Source organism: Melospiza melodia, chromosome 5 (assembly GCF_035770615.1).
Source record: "Melospiza melodia melodia isolate bMelMel2 chromosome 5, bMelMel2.pri, whole genome shotgun sequence".
Classification (NCBI taxonomy): Eukaryota; Metazoa; Chordata; class Aves; order Passeriformes; family Passerellidae; genus Melospiza; species Melospiza melodia.
The window spans coordinates 8,121,769-8,141,180 of NC_086198.1; the positions used below are offsets into that span (position 1 = coordinate 8,121,769).

The 19,412-nt window shown below is 38.9% G+C and overlaps 1 protein-coding gene across 1 annotated transcript in view; it reads right to left on the reverse strand.

Annotated features, from left to right (window-relative positions):
* GALNTL6 (polypeptide N-acetylgalactosaminyltransferase like 6) overlaps positions 1-19,412 on the reverse strand; it is a 430,140-nt gene that overhangs the window by 42,081 nt on the left and 368,647 nt on the right. The window contains exon 7 of the mRNA XM_063156201.1: positions 4,966-5,083. Within this exon, the coding sequence (XP_063012271.1) occupies positions 4,966-5,083 (118 nt within the window). The remainder of the gene's footprint in view (positions 1-4,965; positions 5,084-19,412) is intronic.

The window sequence follows — 19,412 nt, forward strand, 5'->3', positions numbered from 1 at the left end:
AGACCTCCAGCATACCATGAAAGAAACTCAGGTAGTGTGGGACATTTGGCAAAATTATATCAGAAGCAATGAAACTCTCAGGATCGTTAATGTCTCCTTCTTACAAAAGCAATGAATCTGGTCTGCAGCTGAGGTATAAAAAACAAAGATGAAACCAGAATAATGCAATTCCAGCTTGGAAAGATCAAAAGAGTAGTTTATGTGTCAACTAGAGACTATCTCACAATTTATCTTTATATGGCTCCTTCCAACAGAATGTTGCAAAACATTTTATAGGGATGGTTGAAAGCAAAAAGCAGGCATTAACACAAGCTTTAAAAGAAATTAAGCTGTGGTTATGTGGCTTTGTTCCTAACTGGAGTTTAGATGCCACAGATGTATTTTTTGGCTCTGTTCTACAGCTCCTGTGGGATTTTGGGTGAATCACTCTCCTTTCACATTACTTCTTTGTCTTTTAAATTGAATTCTGGCTTCTCTTGTAATTCCCCCACCTTATCTCTCTGGTTTATGAGTGATCCAGCCTGGAAACTACCTGGAAAATGTAAATACTGTGCATGCAAGACTGAGATTCCAATCCATATGCTATACTGTAGTCATAATTACTGTAGTAAGAGACTCATGATTTTTGAGCAGTGGAGGATGTGTCGCTGGGGATAAGGAACATAAACATACAGCAAATTATTCAAAGGATTTAGAGGGTACTGAATGGACTTTGGATTAGGCTTCAAAACTTACTGAGAAATATACTGCTGCTGAGAGTCAGTAACAGGACAGAAAACAGTGAGGTACATTGAAATGAAGGGAGAATACAAACTGTAAATGGTGGAAGAGGAATATCAAGTATTGCATGCAAAAGCAACAACTTGGTGTTCTTCATATTGTGCAAGAGGGATGGACTGCAAACAGGAGAAATGTATTACAACAGTGGGGCTGAAAAAGTTGTAGAAAATAAGAATATAAAAATTTTATGGGATTTTTTCACTCTTCTTGAAATATAAGCCAAAAAAACAGATTTGGCAGTTGTAGAAAAGGAGAAAGAACAATATTTTCCTGTGAACTTTTACACACAGTGAGAATGTTCCTCTAAATGAAAGAAAAATTGAAAAATAGGATCACTGACAGCAAATCTACAGTCAATGGGTCTGAAAATTGCAAAACCATTTACTGGAGGTGAAGTGGGATTTTCCTGTCAGGAAATATTAAAACTGTACCATGTAAACTGGGAACTGATGACTGTGGGTATTCCAATAATACTCACCAGCACCTCTAAAATTCTGAGAAAACTGGCAATATTCCACATTTGTCCATCCTTCATATAGATTACAACTGCACTAATAAGTGGTAATGCTCCTCCACTCCCTATCTGCTGCCAAGATTGACAGCTGTGGAGGGAATTAATAGTGATTATGATGATAATGAAAGGGATTAATGAACTTGGAGGTGTGCTTTGGAAAACAGGGATAAAGAGAATTTAAAAAAATGTATTGGCATGGATAAGGATAAAACAACTGTCGATACAGATGACTATCTTCAAGAGAAGAGGGAACCAGCATTAGCATTTTTGTTTTGGTATGATTTACGATGCCTAAGGAATGTCTAGTGCAAAGGATTGCACTGGGTTTTCACGTCCAGGTTTTGGTAGCAGGGTGGCAATAGAGGTGGCTTCTGAGAGAAGCTGCCAGAAGCTTCCCTCAGGTTCAACAGGGCCAATGCCAGCTGGCTCCAGGACAGACATGCCCTGGGGTCCAAGGCCACCAGCGACGGCGGCAGTGCCTCTGGCATAACAGATTTAAGAACAGGGAAAAGTTACTGTGCAACTTTAGCCGGAGAGAGCAGTGACAACCCCTGAGAGCATCAGCTCTGCAGACATCAAAGTCAGGGAAGAAGGAGGGGGAGGAGGTGCCCCAGGTGCTGGAGCAGAGATTCCCTTGCAGCCTGTGGTGAACACCATGGTGAGACAGTTGTGCCCCTGCAGCCCCTGAAAGGTTCATGGTGGAGTAGAGATCACAGAGGACCTGCTGCCCCTGGGGGACCTCATGCTGGAGCAGGTTAAGATTGTGAGGACTCCTCTCCCTGAGGAGGAAGGAGCAGCAGAGACAACACATGATGAACTGACTGTAGTCCCCATTTCCTGTTCCCCTGAGAGAGAGGAGGAGGAGAAAATTGGGAGGGAAGTTGAGAAGAAGGGAAGGGTGGGGGAAAGTATTTTAAAATTTGCATTTATTTCTTATTGCTCTACTCTGATTTGATCAGTAATAAAATGTTTTTTCCCCAGTTCAGGTCACCTTTGCCCATGATGGTAAGTGGTGAGTGATCTCTCCCTCTCCTTATCTTGATCCAGGAGACTTTTGTTATGTTCCCTTTCCCTTAGTCACGTGAGGAGGGGGGGTTAGAGCAGCTTTGCTGGGCACCTGGCAAACAGCCAAGGTCAACCACAAGGGTCTTCAGGAAACACAGGACATTAGTATGTTTTGCTACTCTGTATAGTGGTGATTACTACCTAAACTGTAGTAAATAGATTTAAATCTAATAGTTTTAAATCTAGGATTTCCCAAATAGTGGCTTTCCTCATTCTTGTGAAGAGATGCTATTAATCAGGTAAGCTCCAGTGCTTTGCAGCTTTCACAAGTCTAGCACACACCCAAGAGTACTGTCAGCAAGATGTCATACACCTTTTTAATTAAAAAAAAAATGGACCCTGATGTTGCCAAAAATTAAAATCCTGAATACTTTCTTACGTAAAATTCAATCTAAGAAACTATTTAATGAATAGGTCATATTTTGAGACATTTTGTGGCTGTCACCATCCACAGTACCCCAAATAATTATTTGCCAAGCAAATTAAAGTAAGATGTGGCATCAACACACAGCACCTGTCTGACAACGCTTCCACAGGCCATAGATGTGGATGCTCTAAGAAAGAGTAAATTGTCATCTCTAGATTCACTCAAGTGAAGCCAAGGCAGCTGGACCAGTCTGGTTATTCAGCTTTCTCACTGACTTTCACTGACTTTGGAACAATTTGGAAGTCCACTATCTTACCAAGTTTTCTCAACAGATCTGGTAAATTGAACTGTCTGGCCAACTTGTCCTCATTTAATAAGTTTTAAGATAACTCAATCTATAGCTACAGCAGAATCTGCTGAAGCAGAAACCTTTCCCAAGCTGATTGTGGTGATTCTGACATAAAAAACCACAGTTCTTTCTCTTTTTCTCTTCCACCTCTGTGATTTTTTCCAATTTTTTGTTATTCCAAACTAAACAACATTTTTTTATTTATTTTACATCTCTTAAATTCTTCCAATAAGAATTTACTCCTACTTGGCAGTAATTTCTAAAGACTATTTTTTTCTTCTTTTAACGCTAGTAAGAAAGGACAAGGACCCTAAGGTTATTATATACTAATGAGACAGATCCAGAGATATGACTGAAATGAGACCCAGTGTGCCACAGCTGCCTCCAAAAAAAAAAAAAAAATCTATCACTTGAACAAAACACACTGGGAAGGTCTGGTATCTCAATTTCCAGTTGTGTTACCATGGTTTCTATACAAAGTCTGGAGAGAACAACAAGTATATTCTTTGCGATGATGAATAAAAGGAAAGTTTGAAATAGGATAATAAAATCATGGGTGACCTGTCAGAGTCCATTGTGACAGCTACAAGTAACTACTTATATTTGCCTCTGAAACAATCTAAATGGACACAAGGTAAATCAATATATTCTAAACATACAGTCTAGCTATTGAGTTTCCCCTGCCTTCCTGTTTTATTTTCCTGAAGTATAAAAATGATTTGGAGAAACACAAGAGTAAGCCAGTTAATGCAAAACATTTTGCAGTTCTTGGAACTCTTGTAAAGAGAGGCTGGAAAACCAGTGCTGGGTGACACTGTACGTTTCAGTCAAGAGAATGGCCTCAGCATTGTTTTAATTGCAGCTGAAACTCAGCTGCAAGATATCTGATATTAGTCATGGCTGACATGTTATATTTATCTAAAGAGCTTTACACTGACAGAGTTTGGAAGTAGGCTGGAAAGATCCTGGAGGTAAATTTGAATTGCAATTTCAGTTTCAAGCTCTATCCAAACACATTTGACTCAAATAATCTAAGTCAGGAAACTCTATCAAGCCCTTGCAAAACTTTGCATGTAGAGACCATGAAGTAAAATTTTTATGTCCTTGGGTATACTGGAAAATAAACTCAAAATTAGACATGTTAGTCCTCAGTAAACTAATAAAAATACTTTTCTTACATGTAGAAAGTAACAAGACTTTCAGCTCTACATGTAAATGCCAAGTAACTGATTTCAATACACATGTCCACATAGAGGATATGAAGGTGTACTGTAACATGGCTGGTTGTACATAACCTGAGTACTTGAATGACCCATATACCATTACAATAATTTAAATGCAATTTTAAAAAGTTTCCTTTGGAACAGCTGGCCTGCAGATAACAGCTCATGGCAGGTGAGCTGCTCTAGTGATCCACTGCTATTGAAAGAAGCCTTTCTTCCTGTGAATTTCTCTATTTCTACCCTTTTTCTTGAGCTGACTACAGGGGACCGTATCCCCAGAGATGATTAAACTTGTTGATCTGGACAGAAAAACTATTCAATTTTCTTTTCTGCTGGATTAATTCTCTGTTGGCTTGTTGAACTGAGCTCAACACTTGAGCACAAACGCAGCATCTGAGCAAAGGTAAGTGGAGAAGACTTGATAAAAGGGAAAAGGTGGAACTTCATTCTTTGACAGTGGTAAGCTACCGTGTTTTCAGAGGGAGCTGCACTCAGTGTGTTTTTATACGGCTTCTGGAGCATTTGCTTATGGCACTGTGGAAATTCCTAGTGAAAAGAAGTATTGTAGTAAATTCATTTTAGTTAAAAAAGACAGAAGCCCAGATGAACGAAAGCATCGTGATAACACCAGCAAGGAAGTATTCTATAAAGTGGCTTGATGACTTACCTTAAAGGAGATTTCATACTGCTCTCCTCCCCATATTTCTAATCCTGGATCATAGCCTCCCAGCTCCCAAAACCATTTCCGGTTAACGGCAAACAGACCTCCAGCCATTACAGGAGACCTGAAGGATGAATAAAGCAACACAAACAATAATGAAGATGTTTGGCCCGTGTGTGTGTGTGCCCTCTGGGTGTAGGAATGTTTGTTTGAATTGTGAAGCTATGAAAGGCATAGATAAACATAGATGATAGTAGTGCAACCAAACAATATTTACCTTTATTCGTCCAAAGAGGGGGTCTAGATGAGAAACAGGCAATGTGGTAGATCTAGAGAATGGTAGACAGTCATGCACAAACTCCTTTAAAAAAAAAAAATCCCAACAAAACCAAGCCCAAAAAACTAATAGCCTCCCCAAAAGTTCTGTTTATTGCTAAGTAACAGAGAAAGAAAGGGACTCTGGAAAACTGCCAAAGTACTTAATGAGTCTCAGTACTCCATGTGAAGTAATGTGCATTTGAAAGTGAGCAAAAGTTTTCAATTAATTTCAGTCTCATATGTGCTGGCTAGAGAAGGGCAGAAAGGTGAAAGAGGATGGCTGAAGAGAAGCTGTTGGGAGTTAAACATCTGCTTTCCTAAACATTTAGAACTCCTCAAATGTATCTCACAGTGGTAATGTGACATATAGGCAAATAATTTGCTATGCTTCCCATGTTTCCATTTATTCCATTAATAATTATGTGACATTTTCTTAAATTGACTCAGTCTTTTCCACAGACAATATAGAAAACAAATGAGATATTTAAAGTTATTGTTAGAGAATAACAACAAAAACATATTGCAAATTTCTAAACAGGAATTTTGTACTGGAAAACAAGCATTTTCTCTTTTTATTTTCTTTCAGTATCAAGAAGACCACCTTTCTAATGCAGTAGATACAGTGACAGCTTTCAGAATTCAAATGTTGCTCTTCAACTCATTCCTTGAAGTTGTGGTGGAAGGGGAATACAAGGACATCTATGCTGAACAGGAGGGAAACAACACGCTTAAGAAAGCCTAGCCCAACTATGCAATTCCATCAATGCAGATCAACACCAGCCTCATGAGTTTTACAGCAAGAGGCCAGAAGGAACATATTCATACTGATAGCTGGTCAGACAGAGAAGAAAAGACAAAACCACGGGAGACCTGGATGGCTTCCAGGCAATGTTTCCTTAGCAGAGGGCCAACGTGAAACTGCGTCCTGTGCCCTGTGTTTTGTGGCAATAAAGCCCCAAGGGAAAACTATTCCATCCTGGGGCATTTTGTTTTGAATTACAGCTGGTGGTTTGTTTGGAGCTATGGGAGCAGATGGTATCATCCTGGAAGCCCTGACTGGAAAATAAAAACTTCTCCCTTTGCTGCTGGTTTAGGATTTGGCAGTGAACTTGGGACTGGTAAATATTTCAGGAATCCATGCATAAGTTAGAAGTTTACTGAAGAGGACATCATGTTAATGGAATATTCTGCCATATTTTCTCTGCCTTAACACTTTTTTAGGCTGCTGTCTTTTATCCATGGCAGTAGAGACAATAAAATAGCAAGCAAACAGCTGAGTGGTCTCTGCTACCATCAGGCAGCCAGTGAATCCCACACATGAATGTTAGAAAATTATCCCCTCATTTGCATTCATGGTAATGAGAAACATTATGGATAATTTTCCCTTCGCTTCTATATGGTAGCTTAAAAAAAATTAAACTACCCATTTTCATGACTCTTACAGACTAATTTCATTTTCCTTTAGAGATTACTTTTTTAAAAGCACATAGAAACTTTGAGAAACAATGCTTTGCGAAAAAAAATCCAAACTGGCAAGGCTGTGCAGTGTAACATACACTGAAAGCTAATACTTTTTTACTTTTATTGACATTTCATATATCAATATTGACTGTCTTTCCATATATGAATAAATTAAACAGAGATTTTATTAGAAACCTTCCCCTGAGGTTTCTGACTACTACAATACATTTTAAATTCCTACAAAAGTAAATCTAATGTCCTTTTTGACTTCAGGTTTTAAGTGATCAAAACTTAATGTCCTTTTATAAAGGACTTACAACGAGAATGCTTATAACTAAATTGCTACTGACAGAGGAAATGTAGTCCCAGAAATCACTGGGAAAATGCAGGATTTCTCTACTTCTCATAGATACAATATCTTTCCTAAGCATTTCCCTCAGTAGAGTGAATGGCCTATAAAAAAGGCAATTGCCGCAGGTAAATCAGATGAAAGATAAAAAAATTAGAGACTTAAAAATCCAAAATAATTGGCAAGTACTTACAAATTATATTTGAATAGATAGATTTTTCCAATGATAAATCCGGAGTAACGAAACCCCTTGTTCTTCAGACGTGAAAGTTCAGAACATTTATTGCAATTAACAAAACCACCTAATGACTGGAACCGTAGCAAACCCATAATTTTTGCAATTCCTTAAAAAAAAAAGTGAAGAAATTGAATGTAATGTTGCCCCATTAATTCCTATTCCACAAGATGTTCTGACATTTGTTGTTTTGTAGGAAGAGCAATGAAGAGGAAAAGCAGGATGGCCTTTTGGTTTTCATTAGAGTGGAATTAGTAATAAGCTGTGTGAAACTGAGTGCTTGGCACAGCATGAATTCTACTCCATGCCACAAGCAGCTACTGCTGAACAGGCCTTAAATTGTCTCCAAAATATGAAGGCAAGAGTCCAGTCTTGCAATCATGGGCGATATGAAAAGTCCTTATGTATCAATAGGATCACTTACACAGATAAAAGAACTGCACTGAGCCCAAAGGAGAAGAATTAATCTCTTGTTTAGTGGCTTCTGTGTAGAAATGTCAAGTACAAAGCTATGTTTGTAGGAGTAATTTTTTCATGAAATGTCCTCCTCAGATGCTTAAACAATCAGATTTGAGCTATTATAGCATAATATTATGGGAGTAATTACAGTGGAAAGCTGTAAAGTTCTTACGGTCAAAACATTAAAAGGACAAAGACTCCTAAAACATCACAAAAGCTAGAAGGGTAAAATTGCTAAACTTAAAAATATTTGTAAAAATCCTTCCACCTGAGAACTACTGCACAGACTCACTGAACATACATGAAAGAACAATATTGGAAGTAAAAGCTAGCTGATTGAAAAATGGCCCAACTGTTCAAAGATTGCTGTGCTGAATAGAAAAAGAATTTGATTCAGTTAGAGCGTAAAACCCCACAAAACTTGCTTTGCAAAAAAATACAGACTGAGAAAAAGGCAAGCAAATACTTAATAGGAAAAGATACATTACAAACAAAAAAACGGCACTAAAGGAAGTGTAGCAGTAGCTCAAACTGTAGCCAGCAAAAATTTTTATAACTGCTTGCAATTAACATGCAGAGGAAGGAAGGAGATAATTTCACCTATGAATTTTCAAGGTAAGGGAAAAATGACATGAACTTCAAAGGAATGTGAAGGTACTTGCAGTAGAAACAAATATGGTGTGTAACAAAGAAGCATACTGCATAGCAGGGCTTAGAATCATTACAGTGCAAGAGTGATACACACAGCGGAACTAAAGGATTTGTGAGAAGGGAAGAGAAGCTCTGACAGCCTGCAGAACGAAAATGAGGGAAATGAAAATGGGAAAGCGCTTGTGCTGGATGACGTGCACAGTAGGTACACTGATAGGAAGCACCTGCCCGAAACAGCTGCAATTTGGCCATTATAATTGAATCCAAGGAATGGCACAAACTGCACTCTGCACCCCTCTGTATAACCCAGACTGATAAAAGCCTCCGTGCTGAACTACTGAACAGAGGCGGATGAATGCTGGACAGAGGAGTCCATCTCGTGCAGGACACATCAGACAAACTGACCTTCAGTGCCAAACCCACGGGCACATTATACAAAACCAAGGCAAATAGCCCGCAACAGAAATCAGGACTAGGTCCTACTGACCTCGTGGCATCAGGGATGTAATGGAAAAAGAGGAAAGGGGCCATGGTGCTGCTGGCACAGTGACAGCCCCAGAAATGACTGGTGACCTACTGAATGCAGCTTTGAGCTAGGCTTCTGCATTTTTCATAATGAATTTCAATGTCTTGTTAAGCAAGAAGCGTCCCTTCACCCCAGAGATGCCAATGAAGGCACCCCAGGAAGGGGAATAAATTCAGTTACCTTGTTTCACTGGTGACTGCCCCAGGTTCTGTCTGCAGTGAGTCCTGACACTGTATCAAAGCTTCTCAAAGCAAATAGCAGAAGCTGACACTAATCCTAAACAAAAGTTTGAAAACCCTGAAAATTAAAATTTATGTATGTGTAATGTTAGTGACAGACTTGGCTACTCGGAGGAAGTGAATGCAGGAGTAAACCAAACTGAAATTAAGAGGAGTTGATCAGATGGCACAGATGCGATGTAGGTTAAGAAAGTAAATGACAAAAATAAAAATTTAGTGGTTGCTCCACCTAAAGACAGTTTCTATACTGTGCATAGTAAAAGATGTCAAATTAGCTGAATGAATATTGATAAGGCTTTGTGAATTTCTCAAGAAGTAAAAAAAAAGTGGAATATTTTATATAATTAATTCTCTAAGCAAATATAATGAAAATGTATTAAAATGTATTTTCAAATGCACCAACTCTTTTACATTTAATATTTCTGTAAGGCATTGTTTTATCTTTTATCCATTCTAAAACCATGACCCATTTCAATGTTTATAAAATCATCAACATTCAGAAAGTAAAATCTGTCTCTGTTACATTAGCCTACGGCAGTTACTCTTTCTTTTTTAACCCAAGTGTCCCATATTCTGAACAACTTTTACCCTAGATAAATGTAAACGACCCGTTCAAATGATCATTGTGCTGCAACAGGTAGCAGCCAAGTTGTATTAAACTCAACTTCCAAGTCTCTCTATAATCACATTCAATTTTTAAACTCCATTTTTGTTTGGGAAATATTAAGATAAAACCCCATTCTTCAAATGGTGGGCCAAAAAGCTGTGGAGAGTCAGCTACAAAGAAACTTCTAAAAGTGCTTGACTTTCAGTTCATAGAAGTTTCCACTGTAATTTCATCACAGATTCTTGTTTTTCTTACTACATTGCTAAACTTTATTAAAAAAATTATATTGTAAAAAAGCAACGAGTCCTTATGTGTGGGTGATGAGGCCCTTTTCTCTCATATTTAGAAAATTAATGAGAAAGAGATGAGCTGGGTAGAGACTGAAGACTCTGAAGCAAAGGCTTCTCCTTCCCATAATTACCTCTCATAATCCAAGAGAAATCTGTCTGAATTATTGTTAGAGGAGATCTACAGCACTCAAACTAAGCAGGTGGGTCAGCACAAATGAGCATCCTGAAGGTAAAAGTAAATGAAAGCTTCTGGAAATGTCCTGCAGGCAATGGTGTTCAGAAGGATAAAACCAAGGAGCAAATGAACAGCTGGAAGTCATGCTAAAGAGATGAATCTAATACACAAGCAGTCTCACAAGATTGAGGCCTGAGTGCTGCAAAAGCAAGAGAGCAGAGCTGAGAGCAGCTGAGCCACATTCATGTCATGACGAGGGATGGATTTTGGACACAGCAGCAAAAAACCCTTCAATTTATCAGTAGGAAGAACTGCTAGAGAAAACAAAAACAACCTCTAAACACAATTTGAAACAGCTCTGTCACTTTAGCACCTTTTCAAATTGATGGATATTATCTGCATTCACAGTTGTCCCTTGAAAATATAATCTTTGAGATTAGATGTAGAAATGAAGATAGATTGGAGGTAAAATAGTATCAACTGTCCCTAAAAGAGGAACTTCAGGTTTCCTGGCTTTTGCTGAGCTTTGATTCTATCTTCCTATGAATAACGACAGTTCATTAAATCCCATCACTACCTTTGTGGAAATTCTCTCAGAACATATGGGGGCAGTATCTGAAGAGAATTGCTATCCTGTCGCAGACATTTTTTCACAGAAATCCTTTCTTTCAGATTTCTGCGTCTTCTGGAGGGCAGAGGCCTCAGAAGAGAATGTAAACAATTGTTATCAGCTGCTGTGGAATGCAATAGGATTCACCTTGATTGGCTCATTTTCTATGTTTATAATTAAGGGCCAATCACCAGTACAAGCTAGGGGACTGAGTCCCTGGACACAACTTTGTTTTAGATTTCTTTCTTTCTATTCTTAGCGTAGCAGCAGCTCTGCAAACTTCTCTCTTTATTCTATTTAGTATAGTTATAATGTATTATATATCATATATCAATAAATCCAGCCTTCTGATCAAGAAACAAGATTCTCGTCTCTCTCTCACCAGCAGTGACCCACTCAGGACGCTGTAATACTATCCAATGTTTTCTTCCCCTCCTTAGACAGAAAGATATAAACCAGAAAATTATCTTCCAGGGCTTACTTTTGCTTTATTGATTCAATTAAGCCCAGTATAGCATCATAAGCAAAGTTTAAACTCAAGGAGAAATTTTCAATTTCATTAAAGATAATAAATGATTCCTTTTCAAACATAACCACTGGGCTGAAAATAGGTTCTTACTTTCAAAATAGTCCTTTAATTCAGACTTTTTCCTCCCAAGGCAGATTCCTAGATTACAAACCAAATAAATTAGGAGTCGGCTGTTAAAAGTTACAGATGATTTTGACTAAGTTATTTGGATTACTATAGCCCTATGTTTTTTAGAACTCTAACATATTATTGCAGATTAAAGTAGATTTAAAGACATTAGAGCCCACCCAAAATAGCTTTGTACATAAGGTGTACACCCAGCAGCTTGGGTGGTTTTAAGAATGTCCAGTGAGGAAAAGAAGCCTTTCTGATAAATACACTACGTGCCACTGTACAGCACCACGTGAACAGTTGTAGCGGTTGGAGACTTGGAAAAAAGACCAACAAGGCTGCTGAATTGCAATCACCACCATAAACTCCACACAAAAGAGAAGCTTTTACTTGTTCTGGATGTCCTGCAGTATTTCAGGCTCTGGCTTTCTTTGTGTAACACGAAATTGATTCAGGTGGGCAAATAAGAAGAGTAAGAATTAAAGCACTGCAAGGAAATGGCACCTGAAGTTTCAGTGGTTTTTCTCTTCTGTTCCTGCCATTGTTCACACACCAGATCAGACTGAATAGTTAGTGAAGGTCATCTCCAGAACATTTCTGAGTTGCAAAGATTTTGAATAAGTGGATGTATAGTTACAATAACCTTCTCCTGATTTTTCAGCAAAGTCTTTAAAAACACTGCTGCCTAGCATCCTGATGGAATTGGCTTTTCTTCAGGGTCCCACAGACTGCCCCTGGTGACTGACTCAAGCAGACAGAGCTCTCACACTAGGCTAACCAGATGAGACACACAGTTAATGATATGGCTGTGATCTGCCATGGAGCTGAGGATGTGGATGAATGTTATTCCTTTGATCAGTTATTCCACAGTGCTGTCAGCAAGTGCCCCCACTCCACCCTTATGCACAAACACTGCTTCAAACACAAGCAGGGAAGCGGGGACAAAAGGTAATTTTAATATTTCATTTATGTCTGTCTTTGGGGATTAATGCAGAAGCCTGAAAAGATTCCATGCTGACGGGTGGAGGGGAGGCTGGAGCTTGGCACAGCTTTTGTAGCTGTGCCATTGCTACAAAAAGCAACTCATCTATTTGCTAATGGTCAAAGATTTCATGAATGCTAAGTTTTAAGAAGGCAAAAAAAAAAAAATTATGCCTGAAGAGGCTATTATGCAGCCAAAGACATTCTGGGATCCTGGAAATGTTCTCTTAGATGCATTATTGCCATTTATTAAAGCTCTGTAATTTGCGGTGTTACCCTATTATGGAGGGTAATGGGGAGCCAGGCATTAGATTCTCCCAGTCTGCACCAGAGGCACAAGAATATTTTCTTGTGGAATCTGTGAAGCACTGAAAGCAGCTTTTCAAGTACAGAAGTGACAGAAAAAAACACTGGAAAGTACTTCTCAATGGAGCACAAAGGAGCTGAAAACTGATGAGGTTGAGCACTTGATTATCCCATGATAGCATCTACTTTTAATTTGATGTTGTAAAAATGGACAGGCTGTGGAAAACCAGAGAAATGAACCTTCCTGGTTTATTATCAATTGCAGTGAAATTAAGTATGTGAACTCTGCACCTGACTTTGAAGGCAAATACAGCTAATCAGTTTGCCATGGAACTCTGCTAATTTACAAAGGCCATAGTGGAAACTGCTGAGCAAACCACACTGATCTCAGAGTTGGGAATGAGAATCCCTACACAGTGCAAGTGAGACAACCAACCTCCTTCCCTCAAGGAGGCTGCACACTAAAATCCTCTTCTAGCTGTATAGGAGACATTTCTAAGAACAACTAGCACCTTTGGGAGCAATTCAAAAGCAGGATAACAGGAGATATGGCCTCAGGCTGGACTGGGTCCATTGTTGGCTTTTAGGTGACTCACCAACAGAGACTGCAGCTGCCTTGCAAGCTTTTTTCCTCCTGGATCCAGATGCTCACACAGCCCAGATACTCTTGTGCCAGCACTGTCCCACTGCCTGCCATGTAACAGCACATGGATCAAGAGGGGTCACCCTAACCTGTAGATATCTATAAGGAAAAGACTGCAAGAAAAAAAAAAAAAAGAACTGAAAAAAATAACATATAAGCAATGTAACTGCATTACCTCAAACCCCAAGACTCCTGAATCCAGAAAACTTGCTTCCAGAAAAAAGTATTCTTTTGTATTTATCTAGACTAATAATATATGAAAAAAAAAGTGTTATGGTTATTTTAAGAAACATCTCAAGATTTGGAGAAATTGATTTGGGCAATTGATGCCCAAATAATTTCAAAAAATGTGTTAGAGACAGTTCTATCACTTCAGAATTACATTAGAAAGCATAAGAAAAGGTGTATCAAATCCTGAACTGGCAGGAAGGTAAGCTGAACAGTAATAAGAACTCTTGTAAGTGGTGAGAAGATCGCAGAATCTTCTGGGTTGAAAGTGATCCACAGGTAAATGGCCTGTACAGGGATCAAACCCACAACCTTGCCATTATTAGCAATGTGCTCTAACCAACCCAGCTAATCTAACCTAGACAGGCTTTATTGTTAAGAGGTTACAAAAGAACCATCCACAAACCCATCAAAAACCAACACAAAAAACGCAATGGAAAAAACAAATCCTTAATCACAAACAATCAGAAAAATCTTTGTTAGAAATAGCAGCTACTGGAATTGTAATTTCACCTGATCTCCACCACTGGCCACATCCACCACCTCAAACAAATGGGGTCTGTATCATCTAGATCATTACTGACAGTTAGTTGCATTAAGTAGATGTTGTTCATAGGAGGAATTGGTAATACTGTTATCATTTTATAGACTACACAAAGAGTGCTCAGTGCTTCTCATCCAATGGGTTTCTTAGCTCCTCTGAGAAACAGTTCAAATGCAGATTCAAAAACAACTCAGGGTCCACTTTAAGGCCTTGAGTGCTCACTTTTCCCCACTTTCTTGGCCTCAAAGGTGGAGGCTGTCCCTGGGGTTGTGAGTCCAATCTCAGTGACAGGCTCAGGTGCTGCTGCCGACCCCAACTTGCTGCCAGCACACAGATGGGCTTCAGGCCTCAGACCTGTTTCCCCCAAGGAGGAAAACTGCTCCATCTGTCCAAAAACTTCACATCACCTTTGTTTATGCTGCAGTAATCTACCCTTAACCTTTGAGATCATCATCTGTTATCTGGTGGCCAGGGTCAGCACAGTTATGCTGACTGATAAAATCTGTACACCTCCAAAGGACAGAAATCTATACTGTCTACACTGTCACTATAAACTTCTTGCTTTTTGATCTCTTGATCTGAGTCTCCTGAATTCTTGGCTTCAATCCTGTCCTACAGCTTATTCCCCAACTCCCTGCCTAGGAATTTTTTTTTTGCCAGGTTCCCTGAAAAACTCTCAGGGGACGCTTCTCTCTGCAGCTGGTGTGAACTGAGGAGCATGGATCTCACCAGCAGGTCTCACTCCTGACACTTACTTTTGTAAACAAAAACAATCCCTCGCTAACAGCTAACCAAAAAGGAGAACTATGATGCCATAAAGATAATACATCTGAATATTTTGCTAGAGAAAACATTTTCAAACCACTCATCTCCAGCTAGCAGAAGAGAAGAAAGCCCATAGAAAGTGTAGAGAAGAACAGTAATTAGGTCAGTCTGACATTTGGTGTCCTACATTTGTGAAAATATTTTCCTAAAAACTTCAGCTGTACAACAACACAGAACCTAACTTAATACACACAGTAAATTGTTGGCTGTCATTACCAGCAGTAAGACTGGAGAGTTATGGCTGTAAAGCAGCTGCTGTAACATTCAGCCATGTTCTGCTGACAAGAAGAAAAAAAAACCTAATGAAAGATTTAAAGGAAGAATGTTATGCATGAACCTTCTTCGACAGGCAATTAAAATACAAATTGCAAAACACAAATAAGTACATTATGAAACACAGAACTGCAGGTCAAAGATTGAAATCATTAGCATTGACAGAGTTGCATTTAAAGCTTTAATTCTGAGGCTGTACATAGGATGCTATTCTTCTAAATGCTACACTTATAAATGAAGATAAAGTGAAACAGAACACTATGACTATTTTCTCCTCATAACTATACTTAAAAGCAGAACCATGCTTCCATTGTAATTACACAGGATGTTATTCCATTAACAATTAATATTAGGAGCAAGTGAGAAAGCAAACAAGCCAAAGGGAAAAAAATCTGCTTTCAAGTATTACTAAAAGAACTCCATTCATAACTTAGTTTTTTTATTAGTGATGAGGCTTAATCTCTCGACAGAGGCAGAAAAGTGAAATGGTCACAACTAAACAGTGTTTTGGGCTTAGGTGAAGTGGATTCCTGACAATATCTTTCAATCACTTGCTGGTGCAACTATTCCTGGAGGCTGAAATCTGCTCTACCTGGAAGGTACAATTTCTTGACAAAGAATAATAGCAAGAAAGAAAGACTAAGTACATTTTCTGAGAAGAGGAATGAGCTTCACAGAGGTCAGCATTTTGTCTTCATTGCTTCTCTTTCCAGAGCAGGAAACACAGCTTCAAGCAAATCTGACACAGCATGCTCTGCATTAGCAGTTTTCTTCCTCCATACATCACCCTGTCTGTACCAATACCCTTTAGATACCTTGCCATTAATCTAGGAGTGGTTTATACACCTGAGTTTTCCAAGGGGAAAACTCAGCATACTTCAAATCCCAGTGCAGAAGCAACAAACAAAGCAACCTTCCTCTTCCTGCATCACACGGGAGGGATTCACCTTGAGACTTGATTTCACTTTCTGGGGATTTAATAAATCAGAGAGAAATGGATGCAGGAGATGCACCCCCTGTTTGGGGTTTTCAAAGACACACCCTGTCTGCTGTAGGACAGACTCTAATTACAGACAGGTGCCATCTGAAGTGATGCCTAAGAAGAAAATTAGGAGACAGTGAAAAAAATCTTGCTATTTTTTGTTTCAGTAAATTGAACAACTCTGAAATTTCACAGTAGATGTGAGCACAGGATATGTATGTATCCCTGGTAGTCCTTCAAGATCATCACATTATTTGCTCTGCACTAACAATAGAGATGGCTGCCAGGCAAAACTCCAAATGAATAATGTCATTCTCCACAAACTCCCGTTGCCATGAGCAATGGTGTCCACATGATGAACACCACACAAGCGAGCCAATATTCCTTCACCTCTCTGTGGAATAATGAAGTTCACTCCACTGTCATGATCCATTCAGAGCATGTGTGCATGTATTTCATTATCAAGACAAAAGCCAACAGCCAAGTATGCAGCAAGAAATATATGTCATATTCTTGACAAATAATGTATGTAATAAAAAGTTCCTGTTTCAGAGAAAGGAATATAATCAAGAACATTTTTTTCCTTGCATGAAAGATTTTGAGTTCAATTTCCCAGCTACAGTTCTAGTGAAGAAACACAGCTAATTTGTACTCTAGGTGGAGACTAATGAAAGATCTTTTAAACATGTTTTCTAATAAGAAGTCAGCATACGATCTCTTGCAGTAAGTAGTAGAACACAGAAATAATCCATTTTCAGGAAGTGCATGTCTTGTCTGCTGATATAAATAATCTTTTGAAATATCAATTCTTGCAAAAAAGATGTTTGTTTAGAAACTGATACATGAGAAGGTCTTTCCCCAGTCACTAAACCACTCTAGCTGAGCCTTTATACTGACCTATAATACATTTTTAATGCTATTATATAGGAGCCTACAGTGAAAACAATTTTTTAAAAATATTATTTCACACATGCCCCAAATGTTAACTTTGAATATATTGTTTGCATTTTTCTTTGAATTACTTTACATTGTTATAAATCTTAAAATAAAACCTTTTCAAGTTAAACATTCCCTGTTATTATAACCCTTGCAAACTGACTTTATCACAAAAGATTTTATTATTGTTTCCCTCTTAGGAAACAAATATATAAATGAAGTACATCAGTGAATTAAAAATACTCCTCCCTCCATCTCAGTTCCTAAATTAAGTCCCTTGACTGGAGAGTTCAGCAAATCACTAAGCACTTTTCTTTGTCTGTGGAAAAGCAATTTTCTTAGCAAAAAAATTAATTCTACACAAGTAAATCACCACTGCCACTGAAGTTTTATATAATCCTCTGTAAAATATTAAGGGCTGATGAACTTTAGCCAGTTTTCTCCTTGATCACGTCACAGACTGCCCTTGCCTGATGAAACTTCAGTAAATAAACAAAGGGGGAACAATGCTACAACTGTGAGAAACCTGCCCAGTCTCTATTGGAACAACTCAACGCTATCCTCTTTTTAATTACTTTTTCCGTATCAGAAAGATACAGTGTCCTCTCTCAGTCTTCTCTGTTCTGAACCTCATCTGGAGTCTCCAAATTCCATGGCTCCCAGATAGGGTGGTCAAATCTGGACATGGCAACGTGTCCATGACAGATACGCGAACTGGAATATCTACCTGCAACTTTTATGGATGTTAACGCATCACACGATAAAAATGGAACTTTATTTAACAATATAACACCTTCATCCTTTCCTGTCACAGTGCTAACTAGCTATTTGCATTCATGCTTTAAATTTCTCCTCAGCAGTGGCACTCTTTGCTTTTCAGTGCTGAATTTCATGTTAGTTCCTTCTGATTATTTCTTCCATTTGCCAGGACCAAACAACACTGCATTTTGACTATCTTCTCAAAGATTTGTAAGCCCCTGAATTTGTAATTCACATTATTAATGAAGACACTCAATAGGATGTTCTGTAGAGCCCTTTCCCCCAGGGACCTGCACCAATACTTGAGACAGTCTCACAGCTTAACGTCAAACCATTCAGAGCTACTCTTTGGCAGAAACTTCTCAGCCTGTCATGGTCATCTGATGGAAAATAAAGTATCCACACTCTACCCACTTTAGGAGAAAGCAATAATGGCAATGGCAAAAGCCTTGGAATGGAGGCCACAATCACTGCCTGCCTATTCTTTTAAATAGCCAAGTTCCTAACACTGCTTAAGGTACCTGATGTCTTGCTGTTCCCAAAGGGAGAGCATTCCCTGCTACAGCCTGCAGGTGTGTGGTCTTATCCCCACAGAACAACAGCTTTATCTTCCTCAAATTGCTGAATTCACTCAAGCACTAGAAAACAAGACAATTTTCATGAGTGTAGAGGGTTTTGTTGAGTTTACATGCTCCTGGAGGTGGGTATTGTAAAGCCCAGGAAGCAGCACCAAGCTACCAGTGTGACAGACTGTCCCACAGCAGGGGTATCCTCTCTCAGACCTGGTGGCAGGGAGCTCATTTTAGCCCTGTGTTTCATGGCACCACATCCCCCATGAAAGAAGGAAATTATAGTTCTGTGACAGGGTCACTTCCTGACAAGCCCATATTAATATTTTTTATTACATTTTAGATAACTTAAAGTACATTATTTAGTATTTCTTTACAAATTTTTGATTCAGGATCAAAGAAAGCCTTATGTACTTCATGATTACAAAATCACAGAATCATCAGGGTTGGAAGAGCCCTTCATGATCACGTAGTCTAACCATCAACCCAATGCCACCAAAACCACTCCTGAATTAGGTGGTTTAAACACAGATTAAGTATTCTATATAATCTACCATCACTCCTTTTCTTTTCCCTTCTTCCCTCATCCACAGTAAGTCAATAAACCTCTCTTGACTGCCCCAAAGCTTTTTAGCAAGCATATATAACCTTGCACACCACACAAATCCTCCTCTTCACACCAGATCAGATTTACAAATCACTGGGGTAATCCCTGCATCTGCTGTACATGGCAGAGAGCTCCTGAGAGCATGCTGAATTTTAGGATGCTTCTGAGACTCAGAAGAATATGGCTCCTGCAATGATGCCCCACATCTGCAGGATTCTGGGTGCTTGAAATCAGAGTCAC